The following is a 27,950-nucleotide window of genomic DNA, read 5'->3' as shown; positions in this document are numbered from 1 at the left end:
CCAAGTAGATAGTGACATAATTAAGTTAAAATGTAGGACACTGGCTGGTGTCCACTGTAGACCTGGAGTTGCCTGGTGTGGGAGAAACTTCTACACATGTTCTACGTGAGCATTGAGAGTAGAAGAGACATGCAGGTGTTTTCTTTATCAGAGGTTAAGAGAACAGTCCGGAGAAGGCAATGGCACCCCACTCTAGTACTCTTGCCTGGAAAATCCCATGGATGGAGGAGCCTGGTGGACTGCAGTCCATGGGGTCGTGACTGAGCGACTTCACTTTCACCTTTCACTTTCATGCATTGGAGAAGGAAATGGCAACCCACTCCAGTGTTCTTGCCTGGAGAATCCCAGGGACGGCGGAACCTGGTGGGTTCGCCAGTTCAGTCGCACTGAAGCGACTTAGCAGCAGCAGCATAGAACAGTCAGTGATTCCATTTAAGTTAACCTGTGTGAAAATAGCTTATACATAAAAATATGTTTATACAGGAATGCTTGGAAGGATATACACCAAATTATAAAAAGTGAGTAGCTCTGAAGGGTGTCATTATTGGAGAATTTCCATTTTAATACAATTTTATAATGTTTGCAGGATTTTTTTTATGGTAAGCATATGTTACATTTATGACCAACATCAAAAAAAAAAGTAACTCCAATTTGAGTATATAAATAAATAAAATTTCTATTCTTTATAACCAGGGCAGACTTTTTACTAAAATAAATACATAAAGCTGAGCTTTGGGGATTTGGGAAAGATTTTTTCTCACAGGATCTATGTATTGCCAAACGTATCAGGTATCAATAGCTGAAGTCTGTTATTCAAGCTGACTTGACTTGCCCTGTGGCTGAGGAGAAGATCCAGGCTCAAGTGAGTGCCAGTTCCCAGCAGAACTCGTAGATTAGGAGTAATGGAGGAGGGAGGCAGTTAAGGTTTGGTTAAAACCGGCAGAATCTCTTCAAGAAAGCTCTGTGTCTGTGTGTGTTTCAGCAGCTGTCTTGAGTATTTGTGAAAACTTAAATGTAGACATGACTACCCAGAGGGATGGGGTTTTTAACTCACATTTGAGATGTACTAGATTTGCAAAGCAAGTAAATGATTTTTAAAGGCTTGACTGAGGTGGACTTACCTGGTAGCAGATGAGAATTATTACTATAATAATATTATGATACAAAGATGCTTATAGTTTGGGAAACTATAGAATATATTTCTTTGTGGTGGTATTGATGTAAGAGAATCATTTTTGTGGGCTGCTTATCAAAGTGGAGTTCTCTGGGTGTTCTTATGCACACACTAAAATTCAAAGACCACTGTCTTAGAACCTTGCACACTGTCTTCCTTCATTAAGTAGCTGAGTAAGTGAGGTTTTCTCTCTCCTGTGAAGGTCAGGTCAGTAATTGGTCTTACAGATATCAGAGATTTTATCATTCATTTATTCAAGAAATATTTGCATTTCTTCCACATGCGACACATTGTTTGAGACATTCAGGAATACAGTGGTGAATAAAACACTGATCTCTCATATTCTAGTTGGGAGGTATGAGTGGAGGTGAGGGGAGTGATGAAAAATGCTGGGGCCTGGAGGGGTGGGCGGGACTTTATTTTTTTTAATTGGAATATAATTGCTTTACAATATTGTATTCGTTTCTGCAATACAACAACGTGAATCAGCCATATGTATATATGCATCCCCTCTCTCTAGACCCTCCCTCCCACCCCCGCCCCGCCCCGCCCCGCCCCGCCCCGCCCCGCCCCGCCCCGCCTCGCCTCGCCCCGCCTCGCCTCGCCTCTCTAGTCATCACAGAGTGCGGGGGCGCTCCGCAGAAAAAGAGAGGCAGTGGAACTTCCCTCAGCAAAGCCCAGGGGTCCCAGAGGTGAGCCTGCTGTCCGCCAACCCAGCCCCTCGGCAATCGAGAGACAATCAGATGCGACAGGGGTTCCATCTAAGCAGTTCTGCTTTATTGCCGCAAACTCTTGGTTTATAAAGGCAAGCAGGGGGCGGTTTGCAAGGGACTTTCCATAGTTGCACCAATCACATTAAAGGTCAAATCGTCATGTGCTATCATTATAACAGGAGTCTATGGTGATCACGTGCTGTCCACGTGCACGGAAATCAAGAGAGCCAATCAAAAACTTTGACAAACAACTTCCGCCGCACCCTCATCTCTTCCGCCAGGCGCCATCTTAGTTCTAAACCGCAGAGCTAGCCCTTCTAAAGGTTCCCCATTTAGGGCCCCACAACAGAGCACCAAGCTGAGCTCCCTGTGCCGTGCAGCAGGTTCCCACCAGCCGCTTCCCACTAGCGGTCTGTCTGACACATGGTGATGCATGCATGTCCCTGCTGCTCTCCCCATTCAGCCCGCCCTCTCCTTTCCCCTCTGTGTCCATAAGTCCGTTCTGTATGTCTGCATCTCTGTTCCTGCCCTGCAGGTAGGTTCATCTGCACCATTTTTATAGATTGCATATATGTATGTTAATATATGGTGTTTCTCTCTCTCTGATGTACTTCACTCTCTGTTACAGATGCTAGGTCCAACCACATCACTACAGCTGACTCAATTTCACTCCTTTTTATAGCTGAGTAATATTCTGTTATGTGCCTGTACCACATTTCTTTTATACGTTCATCTGTCGGTGGACATCTATCTAGGTTGCTTCATGTAGGCAGGACTACTTTAAATTGGTTGGTCACGGAAGACCTCTCTGGGGACGTGCCATTTTAGGAAAGACTGCGGGGGGAAAAAGGAGTCAAGTATGTGAGGATCTGATGGGAAAATATTCCATATAAAGGGAGCACTTAGTGTGAAGGTTGTACGGTAGCTGTAAACTTGATGTATTTTTGGCATGGGCTTCCCTGGTGGCTCAGATGATAAGGAATCTGCCTGCAATGCGGGAGACCTGGGTTCTATCCCTGGGTCAGGAAAGTCCCCTGGAGAAAGGAATGGCCACCCCCTCTAGTATTCTTGCTTGGAGAATCTCATGAACAGAGGAGCCTGGCGGGCTACAGTTTATGAGCGTGCAAGGAGTGCAAGGCCCAGGAGCTGGAGCAAAGTGATTAAGTAAGAGAATGGGGTGATGAAGTAAGAGAGTCTGATGATGGAACACCTTGGGAGCCGTGAGTAAGGAATTTGAATTTTTTTTCCGAGTGCACAGATGAAAAACAGATGGGAAATTTTAAGCCAGAGGAAAGATGAAAGTTATTTACATTTTATTGAGAGTATTCTGTTGGTCATGGGGACAGGGATGAGGCAGAACACTGAGACCAGTTAGGGCCCAATCTGTAGCCTGTGAAAGATGATGGTAGCTTGAACTGTGAACTGAGTGCAGATAAGTGAATACTTCAGGATACATTTTGGAGGAGGAGTTGATGACACATACTGGATTCCATTGGGAGGGCTGGACAGAGGAATAAGCATGATTCCTTGGCTTTGGCTACTGGGTAGCTAGTGATGCCCATTAGAAATAGGCAGATGGTGGAGGGCTTTTTGAGTTTGTCAGGTCTCTGGTGACTTCATTTTTGTGTGCAAATGAAAAAGCTTTTTTATTTTAAGCCCGAGTGCAGAGTGCATCCTTTTAATGGATTTGCTCCCTGTTGCCAGTTGTTTGCGCATCGAATTCATTTACAAAAAGTCTTTTGTTGGTGAGCATGGACTCAGAGTCAGAGCATGTTGTTTCTGTGATTTTAAAACATTTTCCTTAGGTTCTGAAATTGTAAAGGATTGTTTTTAACCAGGAATAGTTATTGGTTTAGTGCTGAAGTTCTTTATTAGTCTTTCCCCGGTCACTCCCATATTTCTTAAATCGCACTTTATCCTTTTGATTTCCATGTATCTGCTGCCTCATTGCATTATTTTTTTTTGAATATTATTTATTTATTTGTCTGTGGCTGATCTTAGTTTCTGCATGTCGGATCTAGTTCCTTGACTTGGGATTGAACTCAGGCCCCCTGCATCGGGAGCACCGAGTCTTATCCATTGGACCACCAGGGAAGTCCCCATTGCGTTGCTTTCATAATCTTATCAGTGTTGTTGTAACCGTGGGCATGGTTACCAGCCAACAGTTCTCTTGGTTGCTTCCAGAAAGCTTTTAGTAACTTAGTGCCCTGCATATTCTGTTAACCTCATGAGAAAACCCCTTCTGATTTGTTCTTTCCCTTTTATTTCATTTCTAATGTGCATTCTTTTGAACTAAGGTTGCCATATTTATTAATTTCATAGTATTTACCAGTATTAAGTTTAATGAATACTATTGACAAGTGACTAAATAAAATCCTAGAATTTAAGAACTGGAAGGGACCTTAGATTTCTGATCCTGATTTTAAAACAGGGGAAGTAAGGGTCATTTACTCTAAAACATTTGGAAGTTATTTGCTGATGAAAGAGTTAAAATGGCGTTCAGTGTTTCGTTTACTAAGGAAGATCTCATTGTGTAGATCAGTGGTTCTCAAACTGCATTGTGTCTGAGAATCACAGGAAACTTACTAACCATGCAAAGCTCGGAGAAGTGTCTGCTACCACAAAATTGTGAGGTAGCAGCCAGGAATCTCCTTTGTTAACAATTGAAGTTGGTTGATTCACAGCGTTGTGTTCATTTCAGGTGTACAGCATAGTGATTCGGTTGTTCAGTTCAGTCGCTCAGTCCTGTCCGACTCTTTGTGACCCCATGAACTGCAGCACGCCAGGCCTCCCTGTCCATCATCAACTCCCAGAGTCCACCCAAACCCATGTCCATCGAGTCTGTGATGCCATCCAACCATCTCATCCTCTGTCGTCCCCTTCTCCTCCTGCCCTCAATCTTTCCCAGCATCAGGTCTTTTCAGATAAGTCAGTTCTTCACATCAAGTGGCCAAAGTATTGGAGTTTCAGCTTCAGCATCAGTCCCTCCAATGAACACCCAGGACTGATCTCCTTTAGGATGGACTGGTTGGATTTCCTTGCTGTCCAGGGGACTCTCAAGAGTCTTCTCCAACACCACAGTTCAAAAACATCAATTCGATTCAGTTGTACTTTTTCTCAATTATATTTCTTTATAGGTTATTACGAGATATTGAATGTAGTTCCCTGTGCTATACGATAAATCCTTGTGGCTTATTTTCCATGTCATTTTGGTTCAGGTAGAACTGTGACTGCACTTTGGGAGACAGAGAGCTAGATGGATGGAGATGACTAAGCTTCCAAAACGAGAAGTATTGACTAACCAGTATACTGACTCCATCTAACATCAGAAGAGCTTACTAATAGGATATATATATATATATATATTTTTTTTTTTTTTAACCCTGATCTTGTGCTCAGGGTTCTAAAAGATTAAAAGAGTTGGACAGAATTTAAGCAGTACCAAAATAAGAACATTTATTTCTGTTGAATTGAGTTTTGGGAGATGGGATTTTCTGAGTTAAGAAACAGGAAACTGTTTCCAAGATCAGTTGTCTTTCCTCAGAAGGACAAGGCTTAGTGAGAGGTTCTAACTACAGCTTCAATCTAGAGATTCTCCCTCCAAGCTCCTAGTAGACTAATAAAAGTGACTTGTGGAAAGAGCAAATGTGTGAAGCAAATGATGTCTTATTTCAAAGAAAACAAAACTGAAGCTTCTGTTTCCTTCTTAATGATAAGCCATTCCCTTCGGGATAATTTGTAGGTCAGTGTATTAGCCCTTTCAGTGTAGGATTTCCTCTTCCCGTCTAAATAGGGCTGAAGCAGAAAGTTTTGTTGTCTGTGCTTCCACTTTCCAGCCCTTCAGCAAGTATCTAATTTTTTTTATTCCTCTTTTTTAGCCAGATAAGATTGATCTCTGCTTACTGTGCTTTAAAAGTTTGTACTTTTTTATTTTGTAGCAATTACTTTACAAAGCTGCAGGGGGAAGCAGAGAGCTGCTGATAGATTTACAATATGGAAATTAATGTGTGGATAGTGAACCTCTTGTTTTTCTCCCTGTTGTCTATAAACACATATTCACTACAGAATTATTTAATTATGAGAAGTTTTTTTTAACGTACTTAATGCAAGTTTTTATCATTTAATAATGATAGAAGCGATATACACTTGTAAGTTCCAAGTCAAGCGTATTGTATTTATGTTTTGTTCACTGACCTGAGGTATAAGAAATATCCCTAGCCAGCCACTGCATCAAGAGGGTCTCTGGTGGAGAAGTGGTTGTTTTGTGATTAATAAGGGAATGGTTGAACACCTTCTGATAATTTTTCCAGGTTACACCAATATCTAAAGTTGTGTCAGTTGAAATTCTGTCGGATTCTGAGTTACAGAAAGCCATTCCCTATGCTGAGCTTAAAGAGGAATTCACCTGTTTTTTCCCAGTAGTTATAGATTTTTATGAAGTCCAGTTGGAGTTTATTCTTGTGTGTGGTGTGACATAGAAATCCAAATTTTTCGCTTTCCAAATAACTACCAGCTTGTCCCAGGACTGTTTCAAAATGTCCATCTTTGCCTCGACGATCTCTTTATATTTTAGTGTCAACTGAGTTTGTTTCCTTTCGCAAATGCTTACCTTCTTCCTGTTTGTCAGATTATCATTTAAATTTAGGTTATAGTGGCATTAGAACCTCATTTAGACTCAGATTGGATTACCAGAGGTTTGAGTAGTAATAAAATTTAAAAATAACTGGAGAATTATTATAAAAGTATAAAAGCATGCTGTGGAGATAGCTTTCAGTTCGTTCATAAAGGACTGTGCCCCATGTCATGTGAAATTATTTTACCCTATGACCCAAGAAAACAACTTCCTAGAAAACAGAATAAAAGATCCCATGCATCTGTATATTTGTAAGGGCAAAGAATAAGGGAGACCTGGGTTCAATCCCTGGGTTGGGAAGATTTCCTAGACAAGCGAAATGCTGCTCACTCCAGTATTCTGGCCTGGAGAATTCCATGGACTGTGTAGTCCGTGGAGTCGCAAAGAGTTGGACATGACTGACTGACTTTCACTTTCAAAGAATAAGTACTTGCAGATTGAATTCATCCATCTTCAAGGAATCCATTTTGCTAACTTACTGGAAAATGAACTTGGATTAACTATAGAAGAAAAACCCAAGACCAGTGGTACAAGTCCCTGGTTCACAGTGAGGTAGAGGTTTATTTTTAACACAGGTCTCAGAATCTTTATAGATCAGATCTCTGTCACTTGATGACATGTTCTGAAGTAGTGTCATCTTCCTTTCACGTGCCCTAATTCTTGGTAGTAAGGGAATTTAAAGTCACTTGTTCTTCCGGACAGTGAAATGTGTAAGCTCTGTGCTTATTACCTTTCTGCAGCAGTTTCTGTGTCTGGCTCAGTTATTTCTTCCTGCAAACAATTTGTTATTTCCATACAGTGAAAGACAATATACTCTTGTAGTTAAAAGCATGAAGGGTTAGACAGATCTGTCCTAGTTCCCTCATTTAACTTGGTATAAGGTGATAATAATACTACCTTTCTCACAAAGTTGTTGTAAGGATTAAATGACTAGCACATGAAAGCAATCAGGAAGTGTAAGTTGTTAGCTAAGTTGTAGATAAAATTCAATGTGAGTGTAGACTGCAAAATACTTAGGGGTCTGGAGCAACCTCTAAGATCTCTCAAGTCCTTTTTGGACACGTTTCTCACAAGGTGGCAAGCATAAGTGAGTATTTCAAATTTTTAGAATTATGTTAACCTCAGTTAATAATACAGAAATTATTCTTCAAGTTAATTTATGAAGAGCAAATTGAGTGTTTGCTGGGGATATGGGACTGGGGTGAGAAAGAAGGTATTACAAATTTGGAAGGGACACCTGGGAAGCTTCTGAGGTTCTGGCAGTTTGTCCTCTTTGTGTATTTTGTAACTCTACTGTTAGGTGCATATCCATTTTTATAGCTGTTATATTTTCCTAACTCTCATGACTCTCTTATCATCATGAAATGTTCCTTCTTTGTCTCTAGCAATATTTCTTTCTTTTTAAACTATTTAGTCTGATACTTCTATAGGCACTACTATAGACAATATTTTCATCCTCCCAAAATTTATATCTTAGAAGCTTACTCCCAGTGTGACGGAATTAAGAGATGGAGCCTTTGGGAAATGATTAGGTCATGAGGGTGGAGTACTCATGAATGAGATTTGTGCCCTAGTAAGAGGTCTAAGAGCCCTTGACCATTCTGCCACATGAGGCTGTAGTGAGAAGACCCTTAGGATCCAGAGAGCAGGCACTCCCCAGATAGTGAATCTGCCAGCCCCTCAATCTTAGACTTCCAGCCTCCAGAATGGGCTTGTTGGTTATAAGCCACCCAGTCTTTGATACTTATGTGATAGCAGCCCAAACTAAGATATCCACTCTCTTTTATGGTTACTGATTCATATATTTTTGATATCCTTAAACTTTCATCCGTTTTGCATGTTTGAATCTGAAGTGTGTCTTAGAGACAGCATGTGATTGGATCTTCTTAATTTCAGTCTGACAGTCTCTGCCATTTCATTAATGTTTAGTCCATGCACATAATGCTTATTGACATGGTTAAATTTATATCAGACATTTTGTCTTCTATACATCTCATGTCTTTTTTATTCCTTTTTCTTTTACTGCAGTCTTTTGTGTTAATTTTTTTTACTGTACCATTTTAATATTTCTGATTTTTTTAGCCATCTGTTTCTTAGCTAAATTTTCTTGAAAGTGAAAGTCGCTCAGTCGTGTCCAACTCTTTGCAACCCTATAGCTATAGTCCATGGAAATGTCCAGGCCAGAATACTGGAGTGTGGGTAGCCTTTCCCTCCTCCGGGGGATCCTCCCAACCCAGGGATCGAACCCAGGTCTCCCACATTGCAGGCAGTTCTTTACCAGCTGAGCCACAAGGGAAGCCCTAAAAGAGAAAATAACGTATTTATAGAGCATTTGGTGTATTTCCCATTTATAATGCCCTTCATTTCTTCAAGAATTTTTACTGTCCGGTGTCATCTTTCTGTCCAAAGGACTTCCTTTAGTATGTCTTGTAAGGCAGGTATGATAGCAGCAAATTCTCTGCCTTTATCTGTGAATGTCTTTATTTAGCCTTTGTTTTGAGGTATGGTTCTCTTAAGTATCTAATTCTTGATTGACAGTCTTTTTTCTTTCACCATTTTGAATGTGTCATTGTACTGCCTCTGCCCTTCATTGTTTCTGGTGAGAAATTAGGTATTGACAGTTTTGTTGTTCCCCTATACTTGATAAGTTGTTTTTATCTTGTTGCTTTCAGATTTTGTCTTTGAGCAGATTTGACTCTGGTGTGTCTAAGAGATGGATCTGTGTACTTGGGGTTCACTGAGCTTCTCGGATCTTTAGATTAACTCTTTTCATCACAGTTTTGAGATTTTTAGTCACTTTTTCAAATACCTGTTCTCTCCTCATTTCTGGAACTCTAATCACATGTATTGTGACAGGTCCTTTTTTTTTTTTCATCTTTTTTTCCCACCCTTAGTTCTTCAGATTGGATGTCTATTTTTCTAACTTCAAGTTTACTTAATCCTTATGCCAATGCAAGTCTGCGAGCCCATCTGTGAATATTTTATTTCAGTTATTGACTCTTCCATCTTTGTTTTCATTTTGTTTCTCTTTGTAAATAATGTCTGTCCTTTTTCATGGTTCTGTTTTTTTAAATCATGCTCATTTAAGTTTTTAAACATACTCCTTTTAATTTTTTCAACAAATTATTTATAAATGTTTTTTATTTTTTATCTTAAAATTTTACAAATTTATATTGGAGTGCAGTTGATTTATAATTTGGTTAGTGCGTATATACAGCAAAGTGAATCAGTTATATGTGTGTGTGTGTGTGTGTATCTCCATTCATTTTCAAATTCTTTTCTCATATATGTCACCACAGAATATTGAGTAGAGTTCCCTGTGCTACAGTCAGTCTTTATTAGTTATCTATTTTGTATTTAGTGGTGTATGTATGTTAATCCTAATCTCCCAATTTATCACTTGCCTCCTAGTGTTCTTTCTTTGGTAACCATAGTTTGATTTTGAGATTGGTGGGTCTGTTCTATTTTGTAAGTAGGTTCATTTGTATCATTTTTTTATTAGATTTCACACATCAGTGATTTCATATGATATTTGTCTGACTTAACTTCACTTAATATAATCTTTTGATGATGGCCATTCTGACCAGTGTGAAGTGATATCTCATGTGGTTTTGATTTGCATTTCTCTAGTAATTAGTGATGTTGAGCATCTTTTCATGTGCTTTTTGGCTATCTGTATATCTTCTTTAGAAAAATGTCTGTTTATATATTTCACCCATTTTTGATGGGGTTGTTTGGGTTTGTTTTCTTTTTTTGAACGGCATGAATTGTTTGTATGTTTTGGAGATTAACCCCTTGTCAATTGCATTGATTAAAAATATTCTCATTCTGTGAGTTGTCTTTGCATTTTGTTTATGATTTCCTTTGCTGTGGAAAACTCAAAGTTTAATTAGGTCTCATTTGTTTATTTTTGTTTTTATTTTCTTTACTGTAGGAAGTGGATCAAAAAAGATACTGCTGTGACTTATGTTGAGCCTATGTTTTCCTCTAAGAGTTTTATAGTTTCCAGCCTTACTTTTAGTCATTAATCCTTTTCATTTTTGTCTATGGTGTTAGGGAGGGTTCTAATTTCCACTTTTTTGCATATAGCTGTCCAGTTTTCCTAGCACACTTATTGAAGAGACCATGTTTCCTGCATTGTATAGTCTTGCCTCCTTTATCACAGATTAGTTGAAAATAGGTGCGTGGGTTTATGTCTGGATTTTCTGTCCTATTGCACTGATCTTTATTTCTGTTTTTGTGCCCGTACTACATTGTTTGATGACTGTAGTTTTGTAGTATAGTCTGCAGTCAGGGAGCCTGATTCCTCTAACTCCCATTTTTCTTTCTCATGATTGCTTTGGCTATTCAGGGTCATTTGTGTTTCCATACAAATTCCTAAAATTTTTGTTCTAATTCTGTGAAAAATGTCATCAGTAGTTTGATAGGGATTGCATTGAATCTGTAGATTGCTTTGGATAGTATAATCATTTTGACAGTATTGACTCTTCCAATCCAAGAACACTATATATTTTTCCATCTGTGCATCTTTGATTTCTTTCATCAGCATCTTGTAGTTTTCTGAGTACAGGTCTTTTTGCCTCCTCAGGTGGTAGGTTTATTACTAGGTATTTTATTCTTGATGTGATGGTAAATGGGATTGTTTCCTTAATTCTCTTTCTGATCTTTTGTTGTTTATAGAAATGCTAGAGATTTCTGTATATTAATTTTGTATCCTGTGACTTTACCAGATTCCTTGATGAGCTCTAATAGTTTTCTGATGGCATCTTTAGGATTTGCTGTGGATAGTATCATGTCATGTACAATGACAATTTTACTTCTTATCCAGTTTGAATTTCTTTTATTTCTTTTTCTTCTCTGATTGCCATGGCTAGGACATCCAAAACTGTGTTGTGTAGAAGTGGGAAGAGTAGACGTGCTTGTCCCTGATCTTAGAAGGCATGGCGTGTGTGTGCTATCCTGTCTAACTCTTTGCCCTCCCATGGGCTGTCCCCGTCATGCTCCTCTCTCCATGGGATTTTCCAGGCAAGAAATAAGAGTGGTTTGCCATTTCCTTCTCCAGGGGCTCTTCATGACCTAGAGATCGAACCTGCGTCTCCTGCATTGACAGGCAGATTCATTACCACTTGTGTCATCTGAATGATCTAAATTTTTCACCATTGAGAGTGATGTTAGCTGTGGGTTTCTCATATATGGCCTTCATTTTGCTGAGATGGTTTCTCTCTTGTACCCACTTTCTGGAGATTCTTTTTTTTTTTTTTTTAATGATAAATGAGTTTTTTAATTTTGTCAGATTCTCTTTCTGCATCTGTTGAGATGACCGTATGGTTTTTTTCTTCAGTTTGTTAATGTGGTGTATAACACTGATTGGTTAGCATATGTTGAAGAACCCTTGCATCCCTGGGGTAAATCCCATTTGATCATGGTGTATGATCCTTCTAATGTATTGTTGGATTTGATTTGCTAATGTTTTGTTAAGGATTTTTGCATCTGTGTTCATCAGTGATATTGGCCAGTAATTTTCTCCTTTTTGTGTTGTCTTTGTCTGGATTTGGTATTAGGATAATGGTGGACTCCTAGAATGAGCTTAGGGGTGTTCCTTCCTCTGCAGTTTTTTGGAAACATTTCAGAAGGATAGGTGTTAACTCTTCTCTCAATGTTTGATAGAATTTGCCTGTCAACATTTGTTGCAAGTGTTTTGATCACAGTTTCAGTATCAATACTTAGGATTGATATGGTCATATTTTCTGTTTGTTGTTCAGTCTTGGAAGATTGTACCTGTCTAAGAATTTATGATCTTTTGTATTTCTGTGCTATCTATTGTAACTCCTTTGTCATCTCTAACTTTATTGTTTTGAGCCTTCTGCCTTCTTGTATTGGTAAGTCTAGCTGAAGATTTATCAATTACAACTTTTCAGAGAACCAGCTTTTAGTTTTGTTGATATTTTCCTTTGTTTTCTTCATCTCTATTTCAGTTGCCTGCTCTGATCTTTATATCTTTCCTTCTACTAACTTTGGATTTTGTTTGTTCTTCTTTCTTTAGGCGTAAAGCTATGTTTGATATTTTTTGTGTTTCCTAAGGTAAGATTTCATTGCCATAAACTTCTCTCTTAGAACTGCTTTTGCTGCATATCATAGGTTTGTGTAGGTATTTTTTAATTTCCTCTCTGATTTCTTCAGTGATCTACTGGTAGTTCAGTGTCAAATTGTTTAGTGGCCACGTTTGCTTTTTTTTTTTTTTTAAGTTTTTTTTTTCTGTAATTTATTTTTAATCTCATAGTGTTGTGGTCAGAAAAGATGCTTGATATGATTTCAATTTTCTTAAATTTACTGAAGCTTGATTTATGGCCCAAGATGTAACATATCCTGGAGAATGTTCCATGTGCACTTGAGAAGAAAGTATATTCTACTTTTGGATGAATTTTTCTATGAATATCAATTGTCTATCTCGCTTAATGTGTCATTTAAGGCCTGTGTTTCCTTATTGACTTTCTGTCCGGATGATCTGTCCATTAGTGTTAGTGGGATGTTAAAGTCCCCCACTATTACTGTCAGTTTCTCCTTTTATGACTGTTAGCATTTGCCTTACATATTGAGGTGCATCTAGGTTTGGTGTATATATATTTATAGTTACATCATCTTCTTGGATTGACCCCTTGATCGTTACATAGTGTCCTTCCTTGTCTCTTGTAACAGTCTTTTTTAAAAAAGCCTGTTTTATCTGATGTGAGTATTGCTACTTCAGCTTTCTTTTGGTTCTATTTGCACAGAATACATTTTTCCATCGCCTCACTTTCAGTCTGTATGTGTCCCTGGATCTGAAGTGGGTCTCTTATAGGCAGCCTGTACGCAAGTCTCATTTTTGTATATACTCAGCTGTTGTAAATCTTTGGGTTGGAGCATTTAATCTATTTACATTTATGGTAATTATCTATCTGAATTCTTAACTACCATTTTGTGAATCATTTTCAACTTGATTTTGTTAGGTCTTTTTTTTTCCCCTTCCCCTTTTGTTCTTTTGTGACTTGAGGATTATCTTTATTTAGTGTTGCGTTTCCTTTTTTCTGTGTGTTGTAGTTTTTTGGTTTGTAGTTCCCCTGAGGTTATGATATAGCAGTCTATATCAGATCAGTTCAGTTCAATCGCTCAGTCATATCTGACTCTCTGCAACCCCATGGACTACAGCACCCAGGCCTCCCTGTCCATCACCAGCTCCCGGAGATTACTCAGACTCATGTCCATTGAGTCGGTGATGCCATCCAACCATCTCGTCCTCTGTCGTACCCTTCTCCTCCCACCTTGGGTCTTCCCCAGCATCAGTCTTTTCAGATGAGTCAGTTTTTCGTATCAGGTGGCCAAAGTATTGGAGTTTCAGCTTCAGCATCAGTCCTTCCAGTGAATATTCAGGACTGATTTCCTTTAGGATGGACTGGTTGGGTTTCCTTGCAGTCCAAGGGACTTTCAAGTGTCTTCTCCAACACCACAGTTCATACGCATCAATTCTTCAGTACTTAGCTTTCTTTATAGTCCAACTCTCACATCCATACATGACTACTGGAAAAACCATAGTTTTGACTAAATGGACCTTTGTTGGCAAAGTAATGTCTCTGCTTTTTAATATACTATCTAGATTGGTCATAACTTTTCTTCCAAGGAGTAAGTGTCTTTTAATTTCATGGCTACAGTCACCATCTGCAGTGATTTTGGAGCCCCCCAAACTGTTTCCACTGTTTCCTTGTCTATTTGCCATGAAGTGATGGGACCAGATGCCATGATCTTAATTTTCTGAATGTTGAGTTTTAAACCAACTATACAAGGTTGTTTTTAAGTTACTGGACTTTTATTTTCAAATGCATTTCCCACTTCCTGCAATTGTAGTCTCATTTCACAGTTGCTGGTTTTAATATCTTATTGGTATGGATGAGTTTTTACATTTACTGTTTATTTGCCTTTATTGGTGAGCTTTCCCACTTGTGATTGTCTTGTTTCTAGTTATGGTCTTTTTCTTTTTCCTTCCTTTCTCCCCTCACCTCCCCCCAACCCCTGCCTAGAAAAGTTCCTTTTTATCATTTGTTGTAAAGCCAATTTGGTGATGCTAAATTCTCTTAGCCTCTGCTTGTCTGTAAAGCTTTTGATTTCTCTGTCAAATATGAATGAGAGCCTTGCTGAGTAGCGTATTCTTGGTTGTAGATTTTTCCCTTTCATCACTTTTAATATGTCATACCATTCTTTTCAGCAGAGTTTCTGCTGAAAAATCAGCTGATAACTATGGGGATTCCCTTGTATGTTAAAGTTATTTGTTACTGTTAATGTTTTTCTTTGTGTCTAATTTTTGTTAGTTTGATTAATATGTGTCTTGACGTGTTCTTGGGTTCATCCTATATAGTAATACCCGTGCTTCCTTGACTTGATTGTTTCCTTTCTGGTATTAGGGAAGTTTTCAGCTGTAATCTCTTCAAATATATTTTCAGGCCTTTCTCTTCTTCTGGGACCCCTAAAATGTGAATGTTGGCACATTCAATGTTCTCCCGGAGATCTCTGAGATTGTCCTCATTTCTTTTCATTCTTTTTTCTTTGTTCTGTTCTGTGGTGATGATTTCCACCACTCTTCCAGCTCACTTACTGGTTCTGCCTCAGTTTTTCTGCCATTGATTCCTTCTAATTTAGTTTTCATTTCAGTTACTATACTGTTCATCTCCATTTGTATTTTAAATCTTACAGCTCTTTGTTAACAGTTTCTCGTATCTTCTTGGTCTCTTCCTCCATTCTTTTTCCGAGATTTCATATCATCTTTACTATCGTTACTCTGAATTCCTTTTCAGGTGGACTGCCTGTCTCTTCTTTATTTAGTTGTTCTTGTGGGATTTTATCTTGCTCCTCTTTCTGAAACATACTTCTCTTGCCATGTCATCTTGTGTAGCTTTCTGTGTTTGTTGTCTGCTTTCCACAGGGAGCAGGAGAGTAGTTCCTCCCGCTCCTAGTGACTACCCCTTGGTGGGTCTTGTCTGTCTGGTGGGTAGGGCCGTATCAAGGGGTATGTTTTGAGGTGGCTGTAAACTCAGTACAGCTTTAGGCAGACTGATGTGGTGACCAGGGCTTGCACTGGATATTGAGTGGGACCTCCCCTTTGCTCTGTGCTTGTCACCGCCCTGTCAAGGGCGGGATCTGCTCCCTTGCTATTGGAGTAGGAGCCCCCAGAGGTGTTTCAGAGGTACGATTCTGAGCTGTGGTGCAGGATAGGCCCTCCCTGATGGCCTCCTTGGAGCTGCTCACCTGTGCGTGTGCTCTGTCGTGTCACCTTTCACCGATGCGCGGGCTCACGGGTTACACTGTTGTCGGCACTGCTCCCAGCCCTGTCGTAACCCTGGGTAGGCCTGTGGTTGGCCCTGGTGTCTCTCAGGCCTTATTTTCACCAGGCCACCAGCACAGATTCACTGAAGGTGGGTCTCAGCACTGCAGTAGCCATGCCCCTGGACCTGCTGTGGTGGCTATGGAAGCAGCTCAGCCTCTGGCCTGGCCCAGCCCCCATGTGTATCTGCCCACAAAGCCCACAGCTCTAAATCTGGACCCGTCTCAGCTTTGAGAGCACTCATTGTTTATTGGGCTGTTCTGTAGGTGCTGAATTTACAGAATCAGCAGCATGGATGTAAATCCACAGTTCGCACAGCCGTGAGCAGAGGTATCATCTCTTCTCTCTCAGTCGCATGGCTCCTGGGACGCAGCTGGGGGGGCAGCCCCCTTCTCCATGTGGGCTCCCCAGCCGGTTTCTTCTCCTGAGGCTGCCCCAGGGCACATGAGCCTACCCAGGCAGAATGGGGCCAACACATGAAAACCTGGGTTTGTGAGTCTGCCCACATGTGATGGGCAAGCCACCCCTCCTAGTGCCCGTGGTGGCAGGGGCCAGTGTGAGGGGGAGAGGCTGCAGTGGCGGCCGCGCCCATCATGCGCCACTCAACCATGGAGCTTCATTTCTGTGGAGGCCCAGGCTTCTTCCACAAGCATTCCCGGTGCCTGGTTGTGGACTTCCTCGCTCCCATCCCTACAGGCTGTTTCTTCATAGCCAACAGCAGTCCTCTACCCCGGTCTGTTCTCCAAACCCCACGTTCCAGCCCCCAGCCCCCATCCACACTAGCAGACCCACACTTTAGGCTGGGGTGCGCGGGGCTGTGGCACACACCATCCAGGTAGGTCTCACTCTGTCCTGCCTGCCGCTGACCAGTTGCTGCAGTCTGCTTCAAGCCCCCAGAGCTCCTTTTTGACCCTGCTGATCTCCCTGCTGGTGAAGGGGCTTCCCTAGGTGCAGGACTTTTTATTTTCCTTCAGCTCCTCACCCCTCCCCAGGAGTGCAGGTCCTTTCCTGCTTGCTCTCTTCTCTGTCTCTTTCTTCTGTCCTGCCCCCCCTGTGGGGATCTTGTTTGTCCTTCCAGGTGTCCAAGGTCCTCTGCTGGCTTTCTGCAGGTACTCTGTGAGAATTGTTCCATTCGTAGTAGTATTCTTGATGCATTTGTGGGGAGAGATGAACTCCGTGTTCTCCTACTCGGCCATCTTGATTCCTCCCTTCTATAGCCGCTTTTTGTGGGTTAGATCTAGTATCCCTGTATAATCAGATGTTTCTGTCAACTGCTGCTTTTTCCTGATTGTGGTCAAACTTTCTCTTTGCCTGTCTTATATTTTTTGTTGTTGTTGATGAATCTGGGTATTTTAAGTAATATTGTTGCAACTGTAAAGTCTGACCCTCCCCTGTGCCCCAAGTATATTTGTTGCTATTTTGCCTGTCTGCTTATATGTGTAGTAATTTATCTGGACTTACCTGGACTTAGCTGTGTGATTAATTTCCTCTGGGATATGTGGCCACTGATGGCTCTGTTTAGTTGGTTTTTGTTTTGGTTCTTGTTTTCTTTGTTGTTGTTGTTTTAATTTTAATTCTGGCTTTCTTGAGGTTGTGTCTGTTTCCACACAGTGTAGCGGCCATCCAGTACTGGTATATACTCAAACATATCAAACCAGTATGGCTTCCACTTACTATCAGTGGATCTATATGTGAATTTTGAAGTATATTCCAAGTTGAGATAGTTTTCAGGTCTACACCTCTTGTGTTTCCTTAGTACACGTGCACAGGCTTCTGATAAAACAAGGATGCGTGAATAGTTTCATCCTTCTCGAGCATGCACACCAACTCCAGTCAGCCAGGATATGTGAAACGCTTGTCAAGTGCCTCTATGACTCTCTCTCTTTTTATCTTCCCAAAACAGTTGTCTGTCCCATGGCTCTTTTACGTTTGTCTTTGCCCAACCAGGACTGCAACCACAGATCAGTAGAACCCCTGGCTTTCCCCATTTGCTTGGCTCTCAGATTACAGCACCATGAGGCATGGATTATTTCACCTTCTTGAAATCAAGTCAGTCCTCCAGCAGTAAAACTGCTGGTTATTCGTAGCCTACCTTGTGGTGTGAAAATTACCACACCGAATGATGGGAGGAAGAAAGGGAGCATCCCTAGGAAGTATGCCAGGGATTTTCGTGGTGATTTCCTGAAGTTCAATAGTTTGTCATAAATAAGCATTATTCACATTGTTGTAAGCCTGTAATCCATTTCCAGGACACTGAAATGGTTGTGTTTGATCTTTTTGTCCAGTTTTGTAGTTGCTCTTAGAGGGTTTGGAAACCTCATTTGGCCACATCAGAAGTCTCACTTGGTATTGTTTTGAACTAAGTATTTTACACTTTCAAATGTTAAAACTAAATCAGACAGCATAAGGAAAGTTAACCCTTAAAATGGATTATAAACAGAAACAAATTGCTGTAACTATATCAAATTGATTACATGTTAGCATAACTATTTCAAGTTAATTACATAGAGAAGGTAATTCCAATAAATTTGGCTCTATATCCTTAGTAGAATATGTTCTAAAGTTGGAAAAAAATGAGATCTTGAACTTTATGTAGTAGATTATAAGTAGTGATAGTCACATAGTATTTGAAACTTTTGTTTATTGTTGGATAGAGCAAAATGAGTTAAGTATTTTGCTGTTACTGGGATTTCTGTTTTATTTCTTTATTTACTCCTGGGATTTCTGTTTTATTTAAGATGTATTTTCATGAGTCTCTTCACTGAGAGGACCTAAAAGCAATGACTCCCTCATAACAACACCTAGATCTTGGTTTTGAAAAAATGACTGATTCCAGGTACAGGGAAGGCAGAGTACAAACTATTGCATTTGGACTATACTGTATGCCTGCAGCAAAGCTTACCCTTAGGGGGTAGATCCAGGCAACGATTCATGCAGATCCTGAGAGTGGGCTAAGAAGTCTTGGATAAAAAATCTGGAGTATGGCCTAAAGGGGCCCCATAGGAGGAAGAGTGCAGTCAGAGGAGGAGCTTGACTGGCCTGTTTTGCCCAGGCCTAAGGAATGTGCAGTGTTCTTCAACTCATGAAACCATCTAAGCATTTTGTAACCATCTAGACTTTCTGCAGTGCTTTTTAAAAAAGTTCTCTTATAATTTTTTAAAAATAACCTGAGGTAGAGTTGAATTGCCCAGTTAGAGGTGTTTTGTGCAGTTTACATTCAGAGGAATATCAGTTGGGGAAGGAAGTGAAGGTAGTCCTGGGGAAGAGGTCTGATTTGTGTTAGACTTGGAAAACAGCAAAATTTGGTTTGGGCAGTTGAAAATCTGGAAGAAAAACAATGGCATTTCCAAAGTGGGTGCATAAGAAAAGAATGGAATGAAGAATAAGAGATCCAACTATGTAGAAGAGAGGACTTGTGTAGTAATGGGAGATAAGACTGAGTAGGTTGGAATAGAAGTTTGTTGCAAAAAATAAAAGATTTCTGAATCTTGAATTTTTTTTTTTAACCTGTAAAATAGGTAGATACCTCCATGCCCATCTCTCAGAATTGTCGTGGGAAGCAGATGAGTAGAGCTCTAATGTGTATGACAGCAGATGTCAAGCAGTGAAATCTATAGTGGTATAGATATAAACTATAAACTATACTGGTAGAATTTATAGTGAACTGAGTAACAGGCTGAAAAGTTGGCAGTTGTAGTGATAACACTTGAAATAAACTCCCTTCATCAAGGGCATTGTATTTTTGAGGTTTTCCGTGGCAGCTCCTGTGATGATTCACAATGCAAAATAACCTCTCTGTTTCCCCCTGAGCTTTCAGTAATGGGGACGTCTACTGAGTTTAGAGTCCTGTAAAATTTCTTTGGTTCCTATTCTTAAGGAAATAAAATTCTAGAACAGATGTTATCCTATGAGGCCTCCCCAGAATCTGGAGGCATGTGAGAGGGCCCCTAACCACATTAGACCAGAACCTGGAAGATTTGCACCCAGTAATGCCACAGGATACCAGCCCTACCAGTTCCCTTACGTGTGATGCTCTTGGCACTTAGCAGTCTGAGTAAGACTTACGCGCTATGGAGTCTGTCCTTGGATCCCATAGCATTACACAGCGTGCGTGCCATCCTTTGGTTAAAGCATGTGTTCCGGCGGCAGAATAAATCCTAGTCTTTGTACTAGGATCAAGTTAGTCTCCTGGCACAGCTGGGAGACAGTGCAGCTTTCTTTTCAAAGTGCTATTTTTAGCTGTTGCCAAGGAGATATTCAGCATGATATTGATAATTGCATTAATCCGCAATTTAACACAGTCTGTGAAAGCAACAGCTATTTTCCAGTGTTTATTACTTAATGGGTCACTGAGTTGTGATTTATCAGACCAAAAAAATAAAATGCCTTCCTTAGAATAATTGGCCTCTGTAGTATGTTCCAGAGCCTCTTGGCCAGTTCAACTTTTAGGCCTAGTTGTAACAACACTGTGAACTTCCCTCAGGCTGCCTGCTCAGGCTGGCCCCTGTCAGTAATTCCTTCTGGGTATACTTTGGATCTAGGCTTTTCTCATTGGAATATTAATGTTCTAAATTTACCAAATAATGATTAGACTCTTAAAACACACTCTTCACAAGAGCCTGATCTGGCAGTCTGAATGATCTATCTGTGTTCATAGAACATTCCTGGTAAGTTGGCATTGGAGAACAGATTATATATCAGAAAGTAGCTTAAAATTAGAGAGATTGAAATTGTTAATGGATGGGCATTGAATTCTTAATAACTTGATGAGCCACCTTTCCCTGAAGAATTTTTATTTTTGATAGTACTGTTTTAAAATATATATATTACAGACCTATGATGCATTTATTCATGTGATCCTGTAATTTTCTCTTAACTCATTAACATGCCACCCTGCATTAATATATTTTCTAATGTGAAACCATTTTTTCATTTCACTGTTAGAACTTTATTAGCCAGTGATACATGGTTGTTTGTGTTTGTGTGAATTTAAGATTGATTGAATAAACTCACTGCTATTTATAGGGTTTTCATTTTACCCTAATTAAAATTATTTTAGAATTTTTAAGTGTTTTTTTTTTTTCCCCACCCATTTCTCCACATACCCTCCTGCCCCAACCTTTGAGCTTGGTGTTTTTTGTTTCATAATTTGTTTAGATTCTGCATATAAGAGAGACCGTATGGTGCTTGTCTTTCGCTGATTTATTTCACTTAGCATAATGCCCTCGAGGTCTATCCATGTTGTGGCAGATAGCAAGATGTCATTCCTTTTTGTCTTTTTTTTCTAAGATGTCATTCTTTTTATGGCTAAATAATATTCCTTTGTGTGTGTATAACCACAGTTTTTTTATTCATTCGTCCTTTTTTTTTTTTTTTGAGATATGACTCTTCTGTTTTTGGCTGTGTTGGGTCTTTGCCGTGTGCAGGCTTTCTCTCATTGTGGTGAGCAGGGGCTGCTCTTTGTTGTGGTGGGCGGGCTTCTCATTGCAGTGGCGTCCCTTGATGCAGAGCACAGGATCTAGGCACGTAGGCCCACCCGCTGTAGTTGCAGCACGTGGGCTTAGTTGCTCTATGGTGTATGGGATCTTCCTGGACCAGGGATTGAACCTGTGTTCCCTGGATTGGCTGGCGGATTCTTAACCACTGGAAAGCCAGGGAATTCCCTATCCATTTGTTCACTGATGGCCATTTCAGTTGTTTCCATATCTTGGCTATTGTATGTAATATTGCAGTTGAACATGGGGATGCACTATCTTTTTGAGTTAGTGCTTTTATTTTCTTCAGATAAACACCCAAAAGTGGACTTGCAGAATCATATGGTAGTTCTATTTTTAAGTTTTTAAAAAATGTCCATACTGCTTTCCATAGTGGCTTCACAATCCTACCAGCAGTGCACAAGGGTTTTCTTTTCTCCACATTCTTGCCAACACCGGTTATTTCTTGTCTTTTGATAATAGTTATGCTAACAGGTGTGGAATGATATCTCATTGTAGTTTTGATTTGCATTTCCCTGCTGATTAATGATGTTGAACATCTTTTCCTGTTCACCATGTATGTCATCTTTGGAAAAATGTCCATTCAGATCTTGACCCACTTTTTAATAAGGTTGGGGAGTTTTTGCTTTTAAGTTATGTGAGTTCTTTATGTATTTTAGATATTACCCCTTTATCAAGTATATGATTTATAACTATTATCTTCCATTCATTTTGTTGATGGTTTCCTTTACTGTGCAGAAGCTCTTCAGTCTGATGTGGTCCCACTTGGTTATTTTTGCTTTTGGTGTCAGATTCAGAAAATCATCACCAAGACTTACTTCAAGGGGCTTACCACCTCTGTTTTCTTCTAGGAGTATTATGGTTTCAGGTCTTACATTCAAGTCTCTAATCCATTTTGAGTTACCTTTTGTATGTGGTGTAACACAGTGTTTGTTTTCATTCTTTTGCATGTGGCTGTCCAGTTTTCCCAGCACCACTTACTGAAGAGACTGTCCTTTCCCCATTATATATTAGTGGCTCCTTTATCATAAATTAATTGACCGTATGTGTGTGGGTTTATTCCTGGGCTCTCTATTCTGTTTCCCTGATCAATGTGTCTGTTTTTATGCCAATACCATACCATTTTTATTACTATAGCTTTGTAAGTATAGGTTGAAATCAGGGAGCGTGATGCTCCCAACTTTGTCTCTCCAGGTCACTTTGTCTATTTGGGGTTGAAATAACTTTTAACTGGATTCGTTATGGGGTTTTCTTTGCTTCCAGCGTAGAATTCCCTTATGTGGAGGAAATTCCCCTTGTTGAGTGCTGGTCAGTCCCCCTGTTCACTCTGTTCTCTTGACAGCCAAGGCATGTGACTATGCTTGGCTCATTGGATGCTTCTTACCAAAACTTTAAATATAAATTAGGACAAAAAAAGGGGAATGGTTAGGGTCTATTGGCTGTTTTTACAGCCCTATCTTGGCGAAACTCTTCTCCTAGAAGACACATCAATATTTTTTAGCTTTTTGATTTCAGAGTTGCCTTGAGTCCTGTCTGTTTTATAAACCCATATTTTAGGCCTCCCCATGATCATGTGAGCCCCACGGTAGCTTTCCAGTAAACTTACGCCCTTAAAAAAATTTTTTTTTTTTCTTTTTTGCCTGAGATAGACAGTCCTTTTGCTTGCCTCCAGAAATCCTAACCGGGCTTCCCAAATGGCTCAATGGTAAAGAATCTGCCTGCCAGTACAGGGAGACGTGAATTTGATCCCTGGGTCGGGAAGATTTCCTGGAGGAGAAAGTGGCAACTCACCCCAGTATCCTTGCCTGGGCAATACCACGGACAGAGGAGCCTGGCGGGCTACTGTCCTTGGGTTCACAAAAGAGTCAGATGTGACTTAGTGACTAAACAACCAAAAATCCTCAGCAGTTCAATAGAGGATATTACAGCTCAGGCACCTTCCTCTGGGCGGCAGTAGGTAAATGTGGCCACATTTTTGTACTTTGATTGTCATCACCACTACCCATCTTATTTTTTCCTGTATTCCCTTGGAATAGGCCTTCTTCAGATATGTTATATCCTAAAATGAATTATTATTGTCTGCTGAACATCTGGCCTATAATAGATATCATAAAAATTAGATTCTGTTTATATCTACTTCTTAGTTTCTTTATTGAGATTCATCAAGTGTTCTGTTTCTTTCAGAGTATAGTAATAAGGTACTTGCAAAGCACCCAGATCTCAGCAGCTCATTTACAGATCTTCTCCAGAAGCATTATATTTTTAAAATTTGGTTCAGAATGTCGCTTGTACTGTCGATGAAAAAGTCTGCTAATTTTGTGTTCTCCCATTGGAGTTTTTATTGAGTCAGAAACTTCAAGAATGAAGAAAGAGATTTTTGGAGATTATCTTTTTTTTAAAATGCTGTCAAAGGTGGCATGCTAGCTCTGCTTATGCCAGCCAACTTGCCGAGGTGTTCAGGGCTGAGAGCACATAGGGGCTCAGCACATGTCTTTTTTGCCCCACAGACTAACATTCACTCTGCCTTTGAGTCCCATGAGTGCCCTACCATCTGCATGAATTTCTGTTGATAGAATGGGCTAGGAAAAGAGATTTCTCTGGGTTTCCTCAAATTTCCCTGTGTTAGCCTGCTAACAGCATACCGCCTGACCCTGCAAACAAGACTCATCCCCCATAGTGCACTCTGCCAGCCTCTGTATGCCTGCTTATGACACAGAGTGCAGTTGTAGCTAAATAAGTATTACATTATTTATTTTACAGAAAAATAATAGCTAATTTTTGAACCCTTATTCACCAGTGTATTGGAAGCTTTGCATACATATCATGTTAACCCATAAATCTATTAGCTTTAATTTTTATATGAAGAAATTAATGCCCAGAAAGATCTGAAACTTGTCCAAGATCATCTGCAATTAATAAGTAGCAGATCTAGAATTTTAATTTATAAAGGTAAGCATACCAGTGGGTCTGTTAGTTTCATTTTTAGTAAATGGAAATTACTGTTCCATGCAAAAGCCAGAAACAAAGAAAACCTGGGTTTTGTCTTTTTAGTGTCAAGAATTCACTTGATGTTTAGCCAGATGGTCATGTGTTTTTTTTCTGTGTGTTTGAGATTTAGATAAAACTGACCTAGTTCTCAAAAGTCAAACTGCTGGCCGTTGAATAGCCTAATGTGTAATGAAAGCTGGCCTTTGTGTTCACTTATCATAATACTGTATTTATGTCATTCTCTGATCTTTTTCAGAGAAGGAGAGAAGAGAGCTCTAGACTAAAGGAGGAGGGAAATGAGCAGTTTAAGAAGGGAGGTAAGATGTGTTTTTCAGCACTGATGCTGGCTGTCTTGACTCCTCATTGTTTTGTAGAGTCTGTGAAGAAACACTGAAGAATGTTTGGAAACAGCTAGCAGATCTGAACTGCTAACAGTACTGAAGAACAAAGCTCTCTGAGTTTTTGCTTTGGGAAACTCTAATCCAGAGTGTTAAAAGGCTGTTTGCCGCATTGCTGTAAAAAGAGGGACTCAGTTCCTCGCTTAGTGACAGTGCTGTGAATACTGGCCCCGTGCATCCTGTGCTGCCTCGAGAAGGGTTTTGCTTACACTTCAGTTGCTCTTTCAAGTTCCTTTTTCTGTCGATGCCTTAACTAGAGAGATGGTCCTAATGCATTTCTTGTATTTGCTTAGGGATAATTGAGGTTCATTTTCATAATTTGGGAGAACTATTTGATCTTATTATCAAATTTGTCACATCTCAAAGTATGTATGCTTTGGATATCTAGGAGTAGTAACATCTTCCCTTTGTTATTTTTAGGTTAAAAAAAATTTTTTTTCATATATCCTGATTTATCACTTCTTTTTTTTTAAGAGAACTAAAGATTCTCTGAAAATTTTATCTCTTTATATTTTAGTATTAAATATTTCAAACCTGAGAAAGGAGTGACTAGGCAATTATCTTTTAGTATCCTAACTATAATTCTGTATATGGCAATGAATGTATGAGTTTATCACCATTTTCTCTCTAAGGTGTTTAGTCAACTAGTGGTTTTTAACATAGTTTCTTTTAGCTCTATAAAATGTCTCTCCAGACACTTGATGGAAGCATTTTTAGCCTGGTTGACTCCATGAAAGCAGAATATCTTTAATGAAAAATATAGAGTTTTTTTCTTCATCCTGGGCTGTTAATTCCAGATTTTAGTCTCTTTCATCTGTCCAGTTTCCTAATCCCCTTTCAAAACTCTTTACTAAATTGATAAGCCAAGTGAAAGGTGAATGTATAGAATGGAAAGCTATACATCCTGAGGTCATTTGGAATACAGTAATATCAGAAATAAAATCATAACAACTTCTTATATTTTTCCTTATTCTCAGATTACATAGAAGCCGAAAGTTCTTATACTCGCGCCCTGCAGATGTGTCCCTCCTGCTTCCAGAAAGACCGGTCTGTTCTGTTTTCCAACAGAGCTGCAGCAAGGATGAAACAGGTATGTCTTGGACCCTGTCTTTTTCAGAAGCACATGAATTTGCACTGTTTTTGTAGGATAGCTTCTCTCCGGAAACAAGCATAGGGGCTTTAAAGTTGCTGCCTCTCTTTTCCTACGCTTGTATTTCGCTGATTTAAAGGGCATGAGAAGGATAGAAACATAATTTTGAAAAACTTAAGTCAGATTACTGTTCGTATTCCTTATTAAAGTGGCTGAGTGAATATTTTCACAGAAGGAAGCCTGACACAGTTTCTACCAAATCAGGGTAGGTTAATGAATCAAACAGCCAAGTAGGACATGTCCTAGAATAGCTCCAGCTGCTTACTTCAGGCCTCTGGAACTTTAGATAAGACTCAAAGGGACAGGAAGCCATGCTTGAAACTGGACTTCAAGGTGCTTATCCCTGAGATTCTGATTTTCTGTTGAAAGTATGGACATAGGGAGAAGCGTCCAAGAGTTGGGGTGAAAAGTACCCTTAAATGCAAAATAGGTGTCAGGGGAAATTCAAAAGCATTTTTGTGTTTCCAAAGGATTGAGAACCTGGTGTTGCAGGGTGAATGTAGAGTAGAGGAGAGTGTCGTGATATTTGTTTGGTATCATGTCAGTATTAAAAGTTAGATTGGTGATTTGTTGATATTCCTGTTTAGACAGCATAGTAAATCTTGCTGGATTGAAATGGTGAGAGCTTGAAAAAAACAAACAGTACCACTTGTTAAAGACTACTTATATTCAGAGCACAAGGGTAGAGGTTTTTTTTTTTTACCTTTAAGCAACCACAAAGCAGGCGTAAGATTGGGTGAAGTGGTTTTCTGTTTGTTTTGATCAGGTATCTATGTCATTTTCTTTTTGATGTTGACTGATGAGGGTGTTTAAAGGGGAGAGTGGGGGCTGCACTTGAATGTTTGGGCATTCAAAAAGTTTTATTTTAATCCAGGCTTGTGTGTTTTGTTACTGGATTCAGTGTCCAGGGTGAAGTTTTAATATTTTCAGAGTGATTCATGTGACATAAGAGAGGGAATAATTCTAGAGCATACAGAGTGTACAAACAGACATTTTGTATTAGGGGAAATAAAACAATTTTTAGATTTATTTAAAACAACATTCATTAATACATTCTACCGTCGATCAGAATTCACAACTAACAGTCTTTCCACTTAGCTGGAAAATTCTGATTTCACTTTTGCCTCTGGGAGACATCAAGCCACATTCATAGACTGGAAATTGTCATTGTGAATTGAGATCGAGGCCACCTTCAGTGTCAGAGAAAACTCACCATACCCATTTGGCTCCTGGAATTTGGGATTCTTTGTTCTCATAATTGCCAAAATTAGTGACATTGCTAGCATTAGGCCAGTATGAGCAACTCGTTCCTGAGTTAGGAAAATGGATGGCCTTGCTAGTCTTCTGTCACAGCCAAGGGGAACTCAGAAGAAACTTGCTCTGTAACTCTGACCTCTATAAGGGATAAGTTTGCTGGTGGGCTCTTTTTGTTTTATTCTTTCAACTTTCATTCTTAATATTTTTAAGAAGATTCTAAAATTACAGACTTAGAGACTTATAGGAATGCACTGAAGTGATTTAAGGAGCCTATTCTGAGTTTAAGGAAGTGATGGGTTAACTATTTTAAGAAGAATTTCTGAAAGACAAGTTTGCAGGCTCAGCATCCCTGATGGGGTATGCCTGGCCAAGCTTCATGTTTCACGTCTGGAGGGGGAAAAGGCAAACTTGGAGTTAGGGCAGGTTTCAGCTCTAGGCCTGGCTACGCGACAGTAAACAAAGTCCCACAAAAAATAGGCTCTAAGAATAGTTACTTGGGGGCACAAAGAATACCACCACATCAGCTGCACACACACGTTATAGAGATTTACTCCTGTATCAGAAACTTTAGAAATGACATTGTGTGTCTCAGACTTAACAGTTATCTAAAAGTTAGGGAAATACTGACTTCCAATTTTCTGTACTACAGGACTTCTTGTTAGAGTTTTTAGTATGTGAATTGCTATTTTGGACATTGGAAGAGATAATGTAGTTAGTGTTTCCCAGACGACTCTGGAACCTGTTTTTGCTTATTGTGGGTAAAGTACACATACTATAAAATTGACCATTTTAA

The 27,950-nt window shown here is 39.7% G+C and overlaps 1 protein-coding gene across 2 annotated transcripts in view; it reads left to right on the top strand.

Annotated features, from left to right (window-relative positions):
- Window positions 1-27,950, top strand: part of TTC1 (tetratricopeptide repeat domain 1) — a 48,614-nt gene that overhangs the window by 5,072 nt on the left and 15,592 nt on the right. For both annotated transcript variants that reach the window (XM_040239491.1, XM_040239490.1), the window contains exons 3-4: window positions 24,609-24,669; window positions 25,728-25,840. In XM_040239491.1, coding sequence (XP_040095425.1) covers window positions 24,609-24,669; window positions 25,728-25,840 — 174 coding nt within the window. The remainder of the gene's footprint in view (window positions 1-24,608; window positions 24,670-25,727; window positions 25,841-27,950) is intronic.

Source organism: Oryx dammah, unplaced genomic scaffold, assembly GCF_014754425.2.
Source record: "Oryx dammah isolate SB20612 unplaced genomic scaffold, SCBI_Odam_1.1 HiC_scaffold_5, whole genome shotgun sequence".
Taxonomy (NCBI): Eukaryota; Metazoa; Chordata; class Mammalia; order Artiodactyla; family Bovidae; genus Oryx; species Oryx dammah.
The sequence above is the reverse complement of the archived record's forward strand: the minus strand, read 5'-3'. Positions and strand labels throughout refer to the sequence as shown.